The sequence below is a fragment of the Bubalus kerabau genome, chromosome 16, assembly GCF_029407905.1.
Source record: "Bubalus kerabau isolate K-KA32 ecotype Philippines breed swamp buffalo chromosome 16, PCC_UOA_SB_1v2, whole genome shotgun sequence".
Classification (NCBI taxonomy): domain Eukaryota; kingdom Metazoa; phylum Chordata; class Mammalia; order Artiodactyla; family Bovidae; genus Bubalus; species Bubalus kerabau.
In genome coordinates, this window is record NC_073639.1 from 62,866,299 (window position 1) to 62,881,890 (window position 15,592).

The window sequence follows — 15,592 nt, forward strand, 5'->3', positions numbered from 1 at the left end:
AAGGCCATCTGTAAGTTAATAATTTGAAAGAAACATACTTTTTTCCCCCCCCTGTGAAAAGCCTAACTGGTTGATAAATTCTAAGGCTAGTCTGTATAGTCTATTAACCAGTAATCCTTAACTTTAGTGTTGAGTTGCATACTGGGTTTTGTGACATTGGGTAGGACTTGACTCTGTATTTGAAGCCCTCACACTTTGTCTTGGCAGGCTGCCTCATATGCTAGCACTCATCCTTAGAATCATGGAGTTGGAGGGCTGGAAACACTCAGTGCAGATAAGTGTGAAAAAAGCTGTGGCGCCAGGGAGTGTAGTGCTGGAGAGTAGCCTTTGTGGGTTTCTGGTCCTGTTTACTCCGTTTCCTTTTCCAGTGGTTTGCAAGTTCTGTCCTCTTTGCAAACTCTTTGTACTTATTTATGTTTTCAAATGAATCCTCGGTAGCAGAACTCCATTATTTATATCCGTATAAAACTCTAGCCGTACTACTTTTTTAATGTGGAGATGGAAAAGATTAGAGACTTGTTGGGGCTCTTTCGTGGGACAGCGTCCTCCCAGAATCACAGGGACTAAACCACTGCCTCGTGTGTTATTGAACCTACTCAGCCCTTCCCAGCTCCAGATTGTGCCCGATCCAAAATTACTGGGTTGCCCTACCCTCCAATCAAAATGCCATTCTGGCCAAGTTTAGAAAGAAAATAGGATTGAACTCACTCACACCGCTGGGTAAATAACTGATCTTCATTTCCCAAAGCGCTTGCAAGTTTTTGTATTTGAATCTTGTTACTGGAAAGGAATCTTGTAGTGTTGAAACACCTACATGAAGTAGAATGTTGGCTCTGTTGGAGTGCTTAGATCATCTATAAATTTTTTGCTTATGAGTTGGAAACTGTTTAAAAGTTTGTTAAAAGTTTTGGGAAAAGGCAACATCTTTCTGTGTATGTTTGAATTTAAAGTTTTGGGATGCTTTTAATGCTTTCTGATAGGTTGTTTAAAAATTTTTTTTAAAGCATAAACTAACTTTGAAGACTTCAGGGCAGACTTACACGGGCCTGCTTTTAAAAGTGAAAATAATGATTTGAGATCCTTCTAAGAGCCAGATTAATATAATGGAAATGTATATGTAAAACAGCTGCTGCTGCTAAGTAGCTTCAGTCGTGTCCGACTCTGTGCGACCCCATAGACAGCAGCCCACCAGGCTCCCCCGTCCCTGGGATTCTCCAGGCAAGAACACTGGAGTGGGTTGCCATTTCATTCTCCAATGCATGAAAGTGAAGTCGCTCAGTCGTGTCCAACTCCTAGCGACCCCATGGACTGCAGCCCACCAGGCCCCTCCGTCCATGGGATTTTCCAGGCAAGAGTACTGGACTGGGGTGCCATTGCCTTCTCCAATGTAAAACAGCAGGTTATTTATTAAAGTAAGAATTCATTTATACTGATTTTTTAAAAATAATTAAGAGAGACCAAAATAAGAGAGACGAGACTTGGGCACCTGTAGAATAGAAATTGTATGATTGTTACCTTCTGTAGTAGATGTTATTTTATTCCAGATGATAAAATTTTTAAACTTATGTAATTCTGATATACTCTGATGCACATCAGACTTCTCTTCAAAGCACACTGTGTTTAAATGTTAGAGTTCAGTGGTCCTCTTACAGACACATCAAAGATGAACAGCATATTTCCTAGTTTCTAGCTTGGTGTGGTAGAGGCACAGGTCAGCAAACCTATAATCCAGCAGCTAAACATTACTTAAACATTTTACTGCTTTACAAAAACTCATTTGCTCTACACAACCTTTTTTTTTTTTTTTTAAAGCTGTTTTTAGAACTCAAAAGTTTTGTGAACCAGACCTTTTCAGTTATATGCTCACTTTTGGTTCCTTAATGTTTTAGCAAATGTTCACATGTACAAATTGTTTTGGTAGTTTTGTAGCACATTCTTAGTGTAAAATAGAGGTGTATTATAGAAAGCTTAAAAGAGAAACTAAACATCTTTTAAAAAATGCTTAATTATGCAGTCTGCTAACCTTGAAAAAATACTTTGCAATATTTTTGTTTAATGTATAATCTTTTAATTTCTGGCTAATAAATATTTAAACTACCAAGCTCCCCATAAGTAATAAGTAAGCAACATATATGCATGAACCACAAAAGACTGCAAGTGAATGGGTATGTGAAGAAGTAAGAAATCTTGTAAGAAAATTGACTTTACATATTGTCAATGTAATGTGGTTTACGACTTTTTTCAGTTTAAATTAGGTCTTTTATATTCTTTTGTATGTACAATTCAAACCTTTATTGGGTGCAGTGATTGAGGAAGCTGGGTGATAGAAAATAATTATTCTATATCCCTGTTTTTAATCAGAATTACACTTTTTTGATGTTACAGTTGGATAGAAAGCAGATTTTCTGTTTTGGGCTAGCATTTTATGTAAAAGGATAAATTATTTTGTATAATGGAAAATGAGAAGAAGATTAATAGTACTGTTGAATTTTGTAGTACTGTGGTGAAAGAAGTAGAAAGGAGGTCAGTAATAATTACAGATAAAGTGACCAACGAAATTCTGTAATTTTTACCTATAAAGAATTGGGTGTATAGATTGAGATTGCTTAAATGGCCTGTTCTATTTCTCATAGACTGTGTAGCTTAAATATAAGCCCAGGTACCCATCAGTTCTCAAGAGTATGGCACTGAGCCTGGTCTAAGAAACCTTTGTGTATGAAGTCTTTATAGTAGTCATCTCTCTGTCTCTTTTGGGCAGATGTTATTTTTGCTACATTTGCTATTTTAACCTGTCAGTTAAAAAATAATTACGCTGTCAGTATGGCTGGCGGCTCATATAGGAAAAATATGCTGTCTCTTAATCAAAGGTGATTACAGTTTTTTCCTGTCTATAAATGTGCTTGTTGTGTAACGAGAATGCATTAGTCTCAGCCTGATGTACGAAATGAAAGGCAGCAAGAAGCAGCACCATTGTTATCACTCCAGGCGTGTCTAATGAATCGTGTTTCCATGTTCTCTCGGTCACGCCGTAGAGTGCCCTCAGCCAGGGCTAAGCCTCCTGTAAAATGCTCTTTAAGATTATTGTAGCAAGAACAGAAATGCTGGATGAGTGGGGGTGGGGAGAGAATGCCAATGAGACAGCTGCCTTTCAAACACTTACAGCTGCAAGGATTACTCACTGTAATAGCAGTGACAGACAACTGTTTGAGCTTTAGTGTAAAAGGCAATTTGGAGACTTGCTCTGTTAAAATTTTAGTAGCAGTCTGGTGTGTGTGTGTGTGTGGGTGGGTGGGTGGGTGGGTGTGTGTGCGCGCGCTCGTGCAGTCTGGTGGGGGTGGGTGTGTGTTTGTGTTTCAAATCAGGTTGTTTCTGAAGAGTGGAAGGAAATATTTTTAATTTTTACTGCTCAGTTTTGCCAATGTTGAAATCAATAGTTGAGTCATCTTCATTAAAGTCATTGTCTTAGAGAAAGTTTATAAAATGTTCGTTTTGCAGTATTGATGGATTTAAATGTATATTCTAACTGAATCATATGTCTGATTTTCCTTTTTCAAAATTTAATTTATCTTGTGGCGATTCCTGTCCTGAGGATGTTACCTTTCTTGTAATTTATGAGCATGTAGCTTTTTTTTTTTTTTTTAAATATACTGCTCTTTAATAAACAACAGTAGACATTTAAAAAATCTATTTCAGATATGTCTCTTTTTAAAAGTAACATGTTCATTAAAGAAGAATGCTAACATACACAAAGAGGTAAAAAAGAAAATAATAATTATTCTATTAATTTCAGTGGCTGTTCCTCTAGGCCTTTGTTTGTTTATGTGTATTATAAAATTAAGAGCATATTAATAGCTTGAAAGGATAAAAATTAATAATTAGTTAAAAATCTTTGAAAGGAGTAAAAAATGGGGGCAAGTTTAGTTCTTCGAAGTCAGTAACAGCCATTGTGCAAGATTTTTTTTCATTGTGTAGCTATTAAAGTAGCACAGCAGCCTGACTGTTTTCTGTAGCAGTTGTTTTTTGAAGGTCTTGTTCAATTGATCTAGAAATTTAGTTTTATGGTCTCCTTCAATTTAAAGTTTAGTGGCTTTACATGGAGTCCTGTGATCCATTGAAATGCTAACTTAGGTCATGTCTCAACTGCTTCAGTGGTGTGTAGAAACCGTCATTAAAATTCTGGTTATCCTGCAACTGGCAGAGAACTCATGCTGTTAGAGATTCCTTAGTTAGACATTATACTGTTAAAATTTTTAATTACAGCTGTGCTTCTGTCTGATGAATTTTGTCAGTGTTTGTCATCATGTAAAGTGGCAAATAGGTCGAAACAAATGGACCATTTTGATATGTACCATATATCTCAAATTCTTATTTGATTGATTAATTGACATTGGGAAAGTTAAAATCCATTTCAACATAGATTTGTTAAGTGATAGCAAGTATTCTACATCCATGAACAATTCAGGGAAATCAGAGCTCTAGGTGGGTTGAATTTTATATAAGTAATAAGTCAGTCCATTTAGTTATTAATGACTTCAAATATAGATTTTACAAGGCAATCGATGGCAGCATAACTGTGATCAATCAATAGTGTTGTATGTAATTGGATTTTTTATGGGTATTGTGCTATATTTCAGAATTAATGTAGCATTATGCTACTTTGTTACTCAGTTTTTTTATAAGTCAGTTTTAAGAAGACACTGTAAATCAGCTCTACCCCAATTTAGAAAAAGAAACAGCAGATACTTCAAAAATCTCCATCTATTTATCTTGAAAATATTTATTGCAACCCTTTAAATGGATAAATGATAAATTGTTAAATGTTATTATGTTTGCTAAGTATAATTCCTAGGTAGTAGATTTAATTAAAAAAAAAAAGAGAAACAAAAAAACATCTAGCGGGCTTTTTTATGTATTGCAGATAAAGGTTTGACCACAAAGACGGTGCGAAAATTATAAATTCTGGATTCAGAGCTGTATTATGTTTATCATTTTGCCTCTGAAATCTAACTGGGAAATAATCTTCTCGTTTCATGTGCCTTGCTTTAATCTGTTTGTATTTCTGGAGTTTGGCGCACAATTTGATTTTCAGTAATTTTAATGGCTGAATCAGGAGTGCCATCCCTGGAAAGTGCCCCTCCCCCCTCCGGTATTTGCAGTGGCCAATGTGGTTACTGAACTCAATGTTCTGGATAATAGGTTTCATTAGTTTTGATGCCTGAGGTAAAAAAGCAGTAGGTGGGAGTAAGAAGTGTTTTTGATGTCTAGACGTTCATTTCAGCTGTTGCTGCAATATGATACATTAAAAGGAAATATGTATCATAGCTCTGAGGAAATATGTATTCTTTGAAAGTAATTCTACTTTTAAACTGTATAAGGCAGGGTGACCTGAATTCTAAAAGCATGAGCTTGAATTTCTTGAAGGTTTCACAGTTTTTATGCTCCTCCCTTACCCTATTCCATTCTCCCTCCTCCCATTTTTCCCCCTTCAAGTAAAGTATGTCAGTTTCATTTGTCGAATTGGAAGAGATATCTTTCCGTGATCTCTGCTGGGAAACACAAAATCATTGAAGTATATGCTGCTTTGATATTTTGCCGTATTGACTTTTTTCCCCCTGAACGTTTTATATGATTTTTCTTTCAAAGAAGCTTATTAATTCTGCAAGGAACCATGTTTAGCAAAGTTGAAAGAATTTGTAGTACAATTTGTGATGATTTAAAAAAAATATTTGTGAGCTAAGCAGTGATTACTGCTATTTAAATTTTTGCTTCTAAAACACTGTCTCTCCACTAAAAGAAAACATTTATATAATAGTTTTACAGTTTAAATATTGGATTATGAGGATTAGTATATTAAAAAAGGTTAAGTAACAGCCATTTGAACAAATTCTGATTATAGCTTTTGCAATTTAAGTTAGATAACTTTAGTGCCAAAATTGTCTTTGTAAGTAGGCAGTTATGGTTGTACTTAATTTTATTTTTCAGTTTCAGTCTGGCTTTAATCGACCACGAAACATCAAGAGCATGTTTTAATTTAGGAATGTATTTTGGTTGAGTTTTGCCATTCATTTTTGGTGCATTCATTTTACTTCTTTTGTTGCTTTTATTTCCTGAGACTGTTAACAAAGTTTTAGAAACAAATTTCCATTATATAGAGTAAATGTATTCTGTAGAGACAGTCTTCTTGATAATTTATATTCTTAAGGAGTTAATAAGCATTTTAAGTTGAAACTTGAAAGATCAAAAGAATTAGGCTTTTTTTTTTTTTTTTTTTTTTAAGATGAAGACAGTGTGCCCTGGGGAGATTGTAGGTTTCTTAAGGATAGGGCCTAGCATCTGCCTACCTTCTTGTAAAACTTCTTGGCAGTTGGCTTTTCTTCTCAGTCCAATTGGAAGGGAAATAGAGAATTAAGTAGTAAATGCACCTCATGTCATTTATAGCATCTTAACCTACACTAGCTACTTTTTAACTCCTCCGTCTGCCAGCGCCCCCACCGCCCCCCCTCAAAAAAAGAATACTTTTTGGAAAATCACAATATAAAATAAATGAAGTACTGGTTTAAATTTTACCTTGGGTGGAGGGTGTGTCAGATATATTAATTTAAAAAATCTGTGATTTTCTTTGACTTTATCATGGATCTGTACAAATAGATTGCAGAAACACTTTCAGTTTTGCTTAACCTTTGAAAAGGTTACTTTACAGTTATTTAGAAAACATTAATTTAAGGTGCAAATTATGGATCCAAGGGGAAATTTAAGTGTGAAGTTTGCCTTTCTACTTGGCATGAGAATAAAAGCTGGGGTGGGGCAGTTTAACAAAAAAAACTTATGGAGAAGTGTGGTGTAATAGTAGAAAGAGCATTGGGCATTAGTCAGAAAACTTGGATTTGAATCCCATCTTTGCTGCTAATCCTCTTTGTTAGATATAAGAAGATTTTAGATTGAAACGAATTCCAATGAAATTTGAAAGATGTGTACACACATACTAACAAGTCAATTTAAAACAGGTTTATGAATATCTGAGATGTCCTAGTCAGTGCAGTTACGAAAATAAATTGCTTCCCTTCAGGAGTTTAATTAATGGAATAAGTTGTATACTTGGTTGTTTATAAAAGTAGATACAAAATGATTTGATCCCATTAGCTGTTGAGTGTGAAAGTGAAGTCACTCAGTCGTGTCCAACTCTTTGTGACTCCGTGGTTTGTAGCCCACCAGGCAAGAATACTGGAGTGGGTTACCATTTCCTTCTCCAGGAGATCTTCCCGTCCCAGGGATTGAATCCGGGTCTCCTGCAGATGCTTTACCGTCTGAGCCACCAGGGAAGTCCTGTTGAGTATAGATACATTTAACACCAGATTTTTTAATTTATTATGTGACCATCAGGAAGTTTATTTTTTAAGCCTTAGTTTTCTCAAATGAAGATTAGAATAAAGTATATTGGTCAGTGTTTTTAGCTGCAAACTAAGAAGAGGAGTTGGGTAAGAGAATACTGAGTATTGTCTTTTAGGATCAGAGCTGAATATGTGGTCTGAGAAAACTATGTTATCACCACCAAGCCCTTGATGCTACAGTACCTCAGGAAACTTAATCTTGCAGCCTCTGTTTTTAGTGCTGACAGAAAGTTCTTTCTATCCACTCCCTTTTGTGTCCCAAGATCTAGGGTCAAGATTATGGTGTAGGAGCACCTAGCATTTAGCTTACGGATCCTTGTCCCACTTGTAGGAGAATCAGCATTTTCGTCTCCTGTTAGGGGTGACTGACCATCTTTGTTCCCAGCCAGAGTTCATGTAGTAAGCAGCTTGCAGTGATGGGGAGAAGTCAGGTATTGAGTGAGAAAAAGGAACGCTGCGTGTCCTTTCACTCTGTCTCAGTGTTGTGAAAAGAGGACCCTTCCCCTGCATCTGCATGCACTGATGGAGTGCTTGGTTCACACTGGGTACATGAAGCCTCAATTAAATGAGAAAGATTGTTTTCTGAATAGAAAACTAACCTTGACTGTTTAAGTTATTTTGCTTTCCTGTTAGTGTTTTAAAAGAAAAGACTTTCAGCATTCAATAGCAGATTTGAAAAGTATTTAAAGTAATTTTGCCTCACAGTGGTTTTCAAAGTCTGTTTGATTTTTGAGAGCATTCCTGATTTATAGCCAAGAACGGTTGGCCAGTGATTATTGGCCAAATATCTATTACCAGACTCCAAAAATGTCATTCTAGATTTTGCTTCTTTTGGAGTTTTAGAGATTGATCACTCTTGTATTTCTGAAAATTCTGTATGTGAAATTGATAGAAATAAAGCATGTTCTGACTTAATGTTCCTTTCTACAAGTTTATTGGGTATATATAAATAGTTAATTAAAAGGGTTAGTATATTAATGCATTATCCTTAAACCCATAGCTTATATTGATGGTTTTTATTACAGTGGTTAATCTTTGATCACAGTTGCTGACTTCTAGTAAATTATTGACTGCTTTGAAATCTGCAATAAATCATATGACTTATGAAACTTAAATGTTTATATGAAGTTCAAACACTGTATCCATTTTAATTACCTTTACTGACTTATATTTAAAAATTTACTGGTTAACTTATAGGATAATTCATAATTTTCTATTATTGTTTCAGCTTTAGTATACATTTCTTAAACAAGAGCTTAATGTGGAGGGATCTGTTTTATTTCATGTTATTACTTTCTTCCCTGTTATTTTATTACATTTGTTCCTAAATTTTGTTATACTGTATGAGGGAGACATGAAAATTTAATTAATTAATAATATTAATAAAGATACTTTTTCATATTTTTAATATTTAAAAAGCAAAAGCATCTTTCTGAATTATTTTCTTCTCTTGGTATGATGGTGGGTTAATTGCTAAGTTGTGTCCGTCTCTTGCTTCCCCATGGACTGTAGTCGGCCAGGCCTCTCTGTCCATGGGATTCTCCAGGCAAGAATACTGGAGTGGGTTGCCATTTCCTTCTCTAGAGGATCTTCACGATCCAGGAATCAAACCCAAGTCTCCTACACTGCAGGCAGATTCTTTTTGGACTGAGCCAGGAAAGAGACTCTCTCTTTGTATTATTTATAGTTATTAACATAGAGTACATACTATAGATAATAGTATATTATGTTGTTTGGGAGGACTACTGTGGTTGGGTCTGTGGTCTCTCTTTGTTTACAACTGTTTTTTGCTTTTAATAATTTAGGTTAATCAAATAGACACAATCCTTTGAATAAAAACAATTATGCTTAGAATACATATTTAGAGTAGGAGTTCTTTTAATTCACACTCTGTTCTCATTTTCAACACTAAAAATGTATTTTAAAAATCAATATAAGCATATTCCAGAAACACCCCCAACCCAACCTCCATGCCCCTTGCCCCACTTTCTCATGTCCTTATGTTATGAGGCCTCCTCTCACCACCCCATCCCTGGAAACCACTGAGCGGTTCACGTTACCTCAAGTTTGCCTTTGCAAGAATGTCACCCAGTGAAATCATATGGCATGTGGCCTTTTAAGTGTGACTTTCTCCATTTAGCTTAATGACAGTCATTCATGTTTTAGGTGTATCAGATGGAGTAGGAAATGGCAACCCACTCCAGTATTCTTGCCTGAAGAATTACATGGACAGAAGAGCCTGGCGGGCTATAGTCCATGGGGTCACAAAGAGTCAGACACGACTGAGCAGCTAACACTTGAATGACATTCGTTCATGTTTTAGGTGTATCAGTAGTTCATTTTATTTCTGAATGGTATCTCGGTGTATGGATTTTCCACTGTTTGACCATTCCCCAGTTGAGAGGCATTTGGGTAGTTTCTAGTTTTTGTCAACTATGGGGGCAAAAAAAATTGCTACAGTTTTTCATGTAAACCTAAGTTCTTATTCCACGTGCATATATACTTAGGAGGGATATTACTAAGCTGTATATAAAGCATATGTTTAACTTCTGAAAAATTGCCAGTCCGCTTTTGCAAAGTGACTTTACTAATATTGCATTTCCATTAGCAGTATAGGACAGTTCTAGTTACCTATATGCTCACTAGCACTTAGGATTTGCAGTTTTTCTTTCAAGCCATTCTAATGGGTGATATCTTAGGTTTCTCCTATATTTTCACAGTTTTATAGTTTTAGGTTTTGCATTTTGTTTTATGATCCATTTTGAGGTTTTCTATATGGTGTGAGGTAGGGTTTGAGGCTCAATTTTTTTGTATCGGGATATTCATTAATCCTAGCATCATCTGTTGAAAAGACTGTTTTCTTCACAGAACTGCCTTTGCAAGCTGTGTTGGAAATCAGTTGACGGTATATTTGTGGGTCTATATCTGGACTGACTTCTGTTCTGTTGATCTGTATGTATATCTGTCCTCTCTGTAGTACCATATTGTCTTATTTATTCTAGCTTTATAGTTAACCTGAAAGTTAGGTAGTGTTAGTCTCCCAATTATAAGATTTATACCTAAGAATTTCATGGGATTTGGTGCTATTGTAAATAGTACTCAAATTATTAAAAATTTCTAATTATTCATTGTATTGTATAGAAATATGATTATTTTGTGTCTGTTGACCTTAACTAACTTAAACTCAGTTTTGGTTCTAGTAGCTCTTCTTTGTTGATCCTTTAGGATTTTCTAATAGTCATGTCATCTGTATAAAGATCATTTCTTCTGTTGCAGTTAGTATGCCTGGTACTTACTCTCTTGTACTGGCTGAGACTTCCACTGTAAAGTGGAAGAAGACTGATCAGAGCAGACAGCCTTGCTTTGTTTTTTATATTAGGAGAAACACTCAGTGTTTTAACAGTATGATGTTAGGTGTAGGTGTGCTGTAATTGCTCTTCTAACATTTTTTTCGAAGAAAAATTTCTAAGGCCTATTTTAAAAATTCTTGAAATCAGGATAAGATCACTGTGCATCATAGCACAGTGATGTAGTTGGCATGCAAAAACTTGTTTAGTATTCCACAGTGCATGACCAGACAGCTATAACCCTTCCACATTTCAGTTAACAAAGTATTTGAGGATCTTTTGAGGAAGAAATAGAGCTCTGCTTGTTGTCTGAGAGCTTTCCTTTGACATCTTCTGTTAAGATCAAAGTAGTGCCATCATTAAAGAATATGATGAGGAAACAATCAGATGTGAATGCAAGGTATTCTATAAAACAACTAACTTGGTTTCTTCAATAAATAAATGCCATGTTTGAAAAAAGGAGATGAGATGTTGAGATTAAGGAGTCTTAAGAGATACAACTTCACAGGCAATTGATAGACCTTGTTTAGATTCAAATTTTATATATACTGAAGTACTTTGGAGTGGGGTGTACTTCAAAAATATATCAAGGAAAAAAGAGAAAAAGGAAAGCAGTGTGGTTGAAGCAAATGACACTGTTGATAATTTGGTGTTGGAATTTATTTGAGGCCTATTATTCTACACTAAAGTATGTGTGAAGGTTTTAATTATAAAAGTTCCTGTGTTTTTAATGTGCAGAATAGGTGCCACCAACTTGGAAGAAAATCTTGGAAGGACGAATAGGATACTTTTTTCATAAATACTGCATCATCAACACTCTTTGTGGCACTAAAGACTATAGAAAAAGCTGAAACCAGTGACTGCTTTGAAGAGTAATTCAGAAGAGCTGGGCTTTGTTATTAAGTTTTAGGAATTTTTAGCTTATGTTAGGAAAGAAGAGCAAATTAATATGGGGTGTTCCTTTCATTGAAATATATTAGCTTGCTTTCTCACTCAGAAAAGCTCAACCCCAAAGATGAATGTGTCAAAGTAGAGATTCATGATGCCTTTACAGGACTGTAGAAAACATTTGGATGTTTTGTCCTGAGCAGAGATAGTCTGTTGCTAGGGGGAATGTTTATTTGCTGTACTTTTATTTCCATTTATCTAGTTAGAAATAATATAAAATGTCTCTTGTCAGAGGTTAATTTGGAAAAATTCGGTAGGTCATGATAAGCTACATAGGAAGATAAAAAAATTACCTGACATCCCAAGAAAAGAAATATTTATACAGTTTTATCATTTAAAAAAAAAGTCCTATAGAGAAAAACCCCCAAATGTAAGTATACTTTTTCAAATTCTAATTGGAGAATGAGGAGATGCAATTTGAAAGATAGTTGGTGCGGTAAATGCATGAAAAGTACATTGTGGATTTAACATGTGTTTTAATTCTGTTACAATTTTCTCCGGTGAGTACTTTTGTCAAGACAGCATGTTAAAAAGGGAGAGGAAAATTTTCATCTGCAAATGTTGTCTGCATCCTTTGAATATTTTGCTGTGTTGAAATGAACTAATGTAATTTAGAAGAAAATTAGCTATCTTCTCTCAGGCATTTTATAGTTTTTACATATGAAAAGAATGTTAGGAATGCATGAGGTATATTGTTGGTCTGTTGGATTCTCTGGTGTTAAAGGTCCTTGCGGCTCTTCAAGTGATCCTGCAGCATATTTCAAAGGCAAATATTAAACATATTAAAACTTCGCCAAATGTTAAACATTAATGAAATTATGAGTTCAGGAAATGAATTTGATGTTATAGTAAGATTTAATTTTCTGACATTCTCCCTAAAACCATGTTTTAAAAATCCTATTCAGATACCTGCTTTCAAAACATTTAGAGAAATTGGTGTAATGTCCCTTTTTTTTGGATTTTCTTTTTTGGTTTTCTCTCTGAAAATACGCATGATTACCTTTGTATTAATCTGTGCCATTTTGTTATTTTAAGTAGAACCTCAGTAAAATTAATCTTTGAGACACTATTAGGTAGAAAGAGTAATTTGAGATTTTTGGATGGTTTCAGACTTTGCAGAGGCAGGTTGGTAAGACCTTTGTGTGAGGGGGATGTGCCATGCCCATGTTTCAGTAACTTTAAAATTGAGACATTATTCCCTCTGTACATAAGTATTTTATGACTTTTGGCAAGGATTGAACTTATTTTCTGTTTCAATGTAAGTTCATCTACTTAAATTAACTCATTAACTTTGCTTTAGAAAAATATTTTTAAAGTTTCTTTTATTTTTATTTGGATGCCCTGCTTACTGGTTCATTTTTTTGTTTTGCTTTGTTTTGTTTTGTTTTCAGTTGTGGAAGAAGGACTCTGGGAAAATGGCCTTTCCTATGAATGTCGGACGCTGCTCTTCAAAGCGATCCACAATCTGTTAGAAAGGTAAGAGAAGGAGCGGCAGCATGGTGGTTTTGACACCCTAGTGTAATGCTAGATACTCAGAAGGTTCCTGTAGCTCTCAAAACATTTCACATACAACTTTATGAAATTTTATATAAACTTCTCGGTTTTTTTAAATATTGATATAATTTCAGACTTATGGAATTTTTAGAAATAGCCCAGAGAACTCCATATATCCTTTTACATAGATTCACTTACAGTTTCTCTTTTGCCCAATTTGCTTTATATTTCATGTGATTCCTCACCCTCTCACCCACCCCCAACTTTGCACTCAGTGTGTGTTGTACGTGCACATGAGTGCATTCAGATTTATTCCCTGAAACGTCATTTGCACAGTTGAGATTCATTTTTTATAACTCTGAAGTATTTAGGCATACATTTCCTAAGGACAAGGACATCCTCTCATGTAAGCCCATAGGAAATATAACATTGATAAAATACCATTATCTAATCTGTAGTTCAACTCAGCTGTTATCATCTGTCCCAGTTATGTTCTTTTTAGCTTAACCTCTCTCCCACATGCCTCCCCAAGATTAGCCCTTAATCATTCATTATATTTAGTTCTGAGGTCATTTTAAAATCTGGAAGAGTTCCTTAACTTTTCCTTTTTTTTTCCCCTTGGGGTCATCATTGACATTTGGATGGATTCAGGCCATATGTTTTATATAATGTCTCTCAATTTGAGATATTTTCCTCATGATTAGATTTACTGTATACTTTTTCAGTAGTGACACCATAGAAAAGGACTTGTTAACTATGATCCTTATTTCTGTCTTTGAAATTAATAAGTAATTTGTGGCCAGATCCAATGTTATTGTTGTTCACTTGCTAAGTCGTGTCCGACTATTTGCAACCCCCTGAAAGTATGCTAGGATTCTCTGTCCTTCACTGTCTCCTTGAGTTTGCTCAGACTCATGTCCATCAAGTCAGTGATGCCATCCACCCATGTCATCCTCTGCCGCCCCCTTCTCCCATTGCCCTCAGTCTTTCCCACTGCCACGTTCTTCTCCAGTGAGTTGGTTCTTCGTATCAGGTGGCCAAAGTATTGGAGTTTCAGCTTCAGCACCATTCCTTCCAGTGAATATTCAGGGTTGATTTCCTTTAGGTTTGACTGGTTGGATCTCCTTGCAGTCCAAGGGACTCTCAAGAGCCTTCTCCAGCACCACAGTTGGAAAACATCAATTCTTGGGTATTCAGTCTTCTTTATGGTCCAACTCTCACATCCATACATGGCTACTGGAAAAACCACAGCTTGGACTATACAGATCTTTGTTGGCAAAGTGATGTCTGCTTTTTAATACACTGTCTAGGTTTGTCTTAGCTGTTCTTCCAAGGAGCAAGAGTCTTTTAATTTCATGGCTGCAGTCATTGTCTGCAGTGATTTCTGAGCCCAAGAAAATGAAATCTGACCCTGTTTCCTCTTTTTCCCTATCTGTTTGCCATGAAGTGATGGGACCAGATTCCATCATCTTTGTTTTTTAATCTTGAGTTTTAAGCCATCTTTTTCACTCTCCTGTAACTTTCTGCCATTAAAATGGTATCATGTGCATATCTGAAGTTGTTGATATATATCCCGGCGGTCTTGATTCCAGCTTGTGAGCCATCCATCCCAGCATTTCGTGTGATCAGATACAATTGTGTAATGTTCCTTTTCGTTATCAAAATCTAAATCACTTGTTTAAGCTTTATTGGTGGTTCTTGTATATCATTTATTACTATGTGACTCTGATGTTAATTTTCAAATGTACCATTCCTTCTATTTTTATTTAGTTGGCATTCTTTTGTAAGGAAAAGATTTTCAGTTTCTTCCATAGATTTATGCATTTATCTGTCTCACTTAATCTTTTTATCTTTATAATTTTGGAAAAAAAGGGGTTCCTGGTTATTCAATGAATTATAGTTTATTATTATCATTTAATTTGATGTGTAAGTTCTTCTGGATTTGTCTGGGGGAAGTCCCTTCGTGATGGCTCCTGTGGTTTTTTGACCTGTCCTCCTCATTTGAGCACTTCTTTACTTCCATGTAAGAGTATGTCCCAGGCTCTGGATGGTGTTTTAAGGGGAGAGAGAGAAGAGAAAGAATGGGCTATTTAAGAATTTCTATGGGAAAAACTTTGTATTTCTTTCCCCGAGTTTATATATAGTTCTTTTAGGTGATCAAAACTGAAAGGGCGTTTTAGTACCTTTGTTTTTATCTCAGCTATTATCTAGGGTTATAGTGCTACAATATAACTGCTTAGAAAATGTAGTCTAGGTCAGTTTGAAATAACTTCCTTATTTTATAAGAAACTTAATTGTGTCATATGCAGTATGACGTAATAAAGCTTGAGTTCTGAAGAAATTTGGGTTAGATCTTGGTTTGGTTTCAGGGTTTGTTACTTGGACAGTTGCCTTGACCTCTCTTAAGTCTTAGTT

The 15,592-nt window shown here is 35.3% G+C and overlaps 1 protein-coding gene across 5 annotated transcripts in view; it reads left to right on the forward strand.

Annotated features, from left to right (window-relative positions):
• The window catches only part of MED13L (mediator complex subunit 13L), a 280,536-nt gene that overhangs the window by 131,179 nt on the left and 133,765 nt on the right, over positions 1-15,592 (forward strand). For all 5 annotated transcript variants that reach the window (XM_055550352.1, XM_055550351.1, XM_055550353.1 and 2 more), the window contains one exon: positions 13,075-13,159. In XM_055550352.1, coding sequence (XP_055406327.1) covers positions 13,075-13,159 — 85 coding nt within the window. The remainder of the gene's footprint in view (positions 1-13,074; positions 13,160-15,592) is intronic.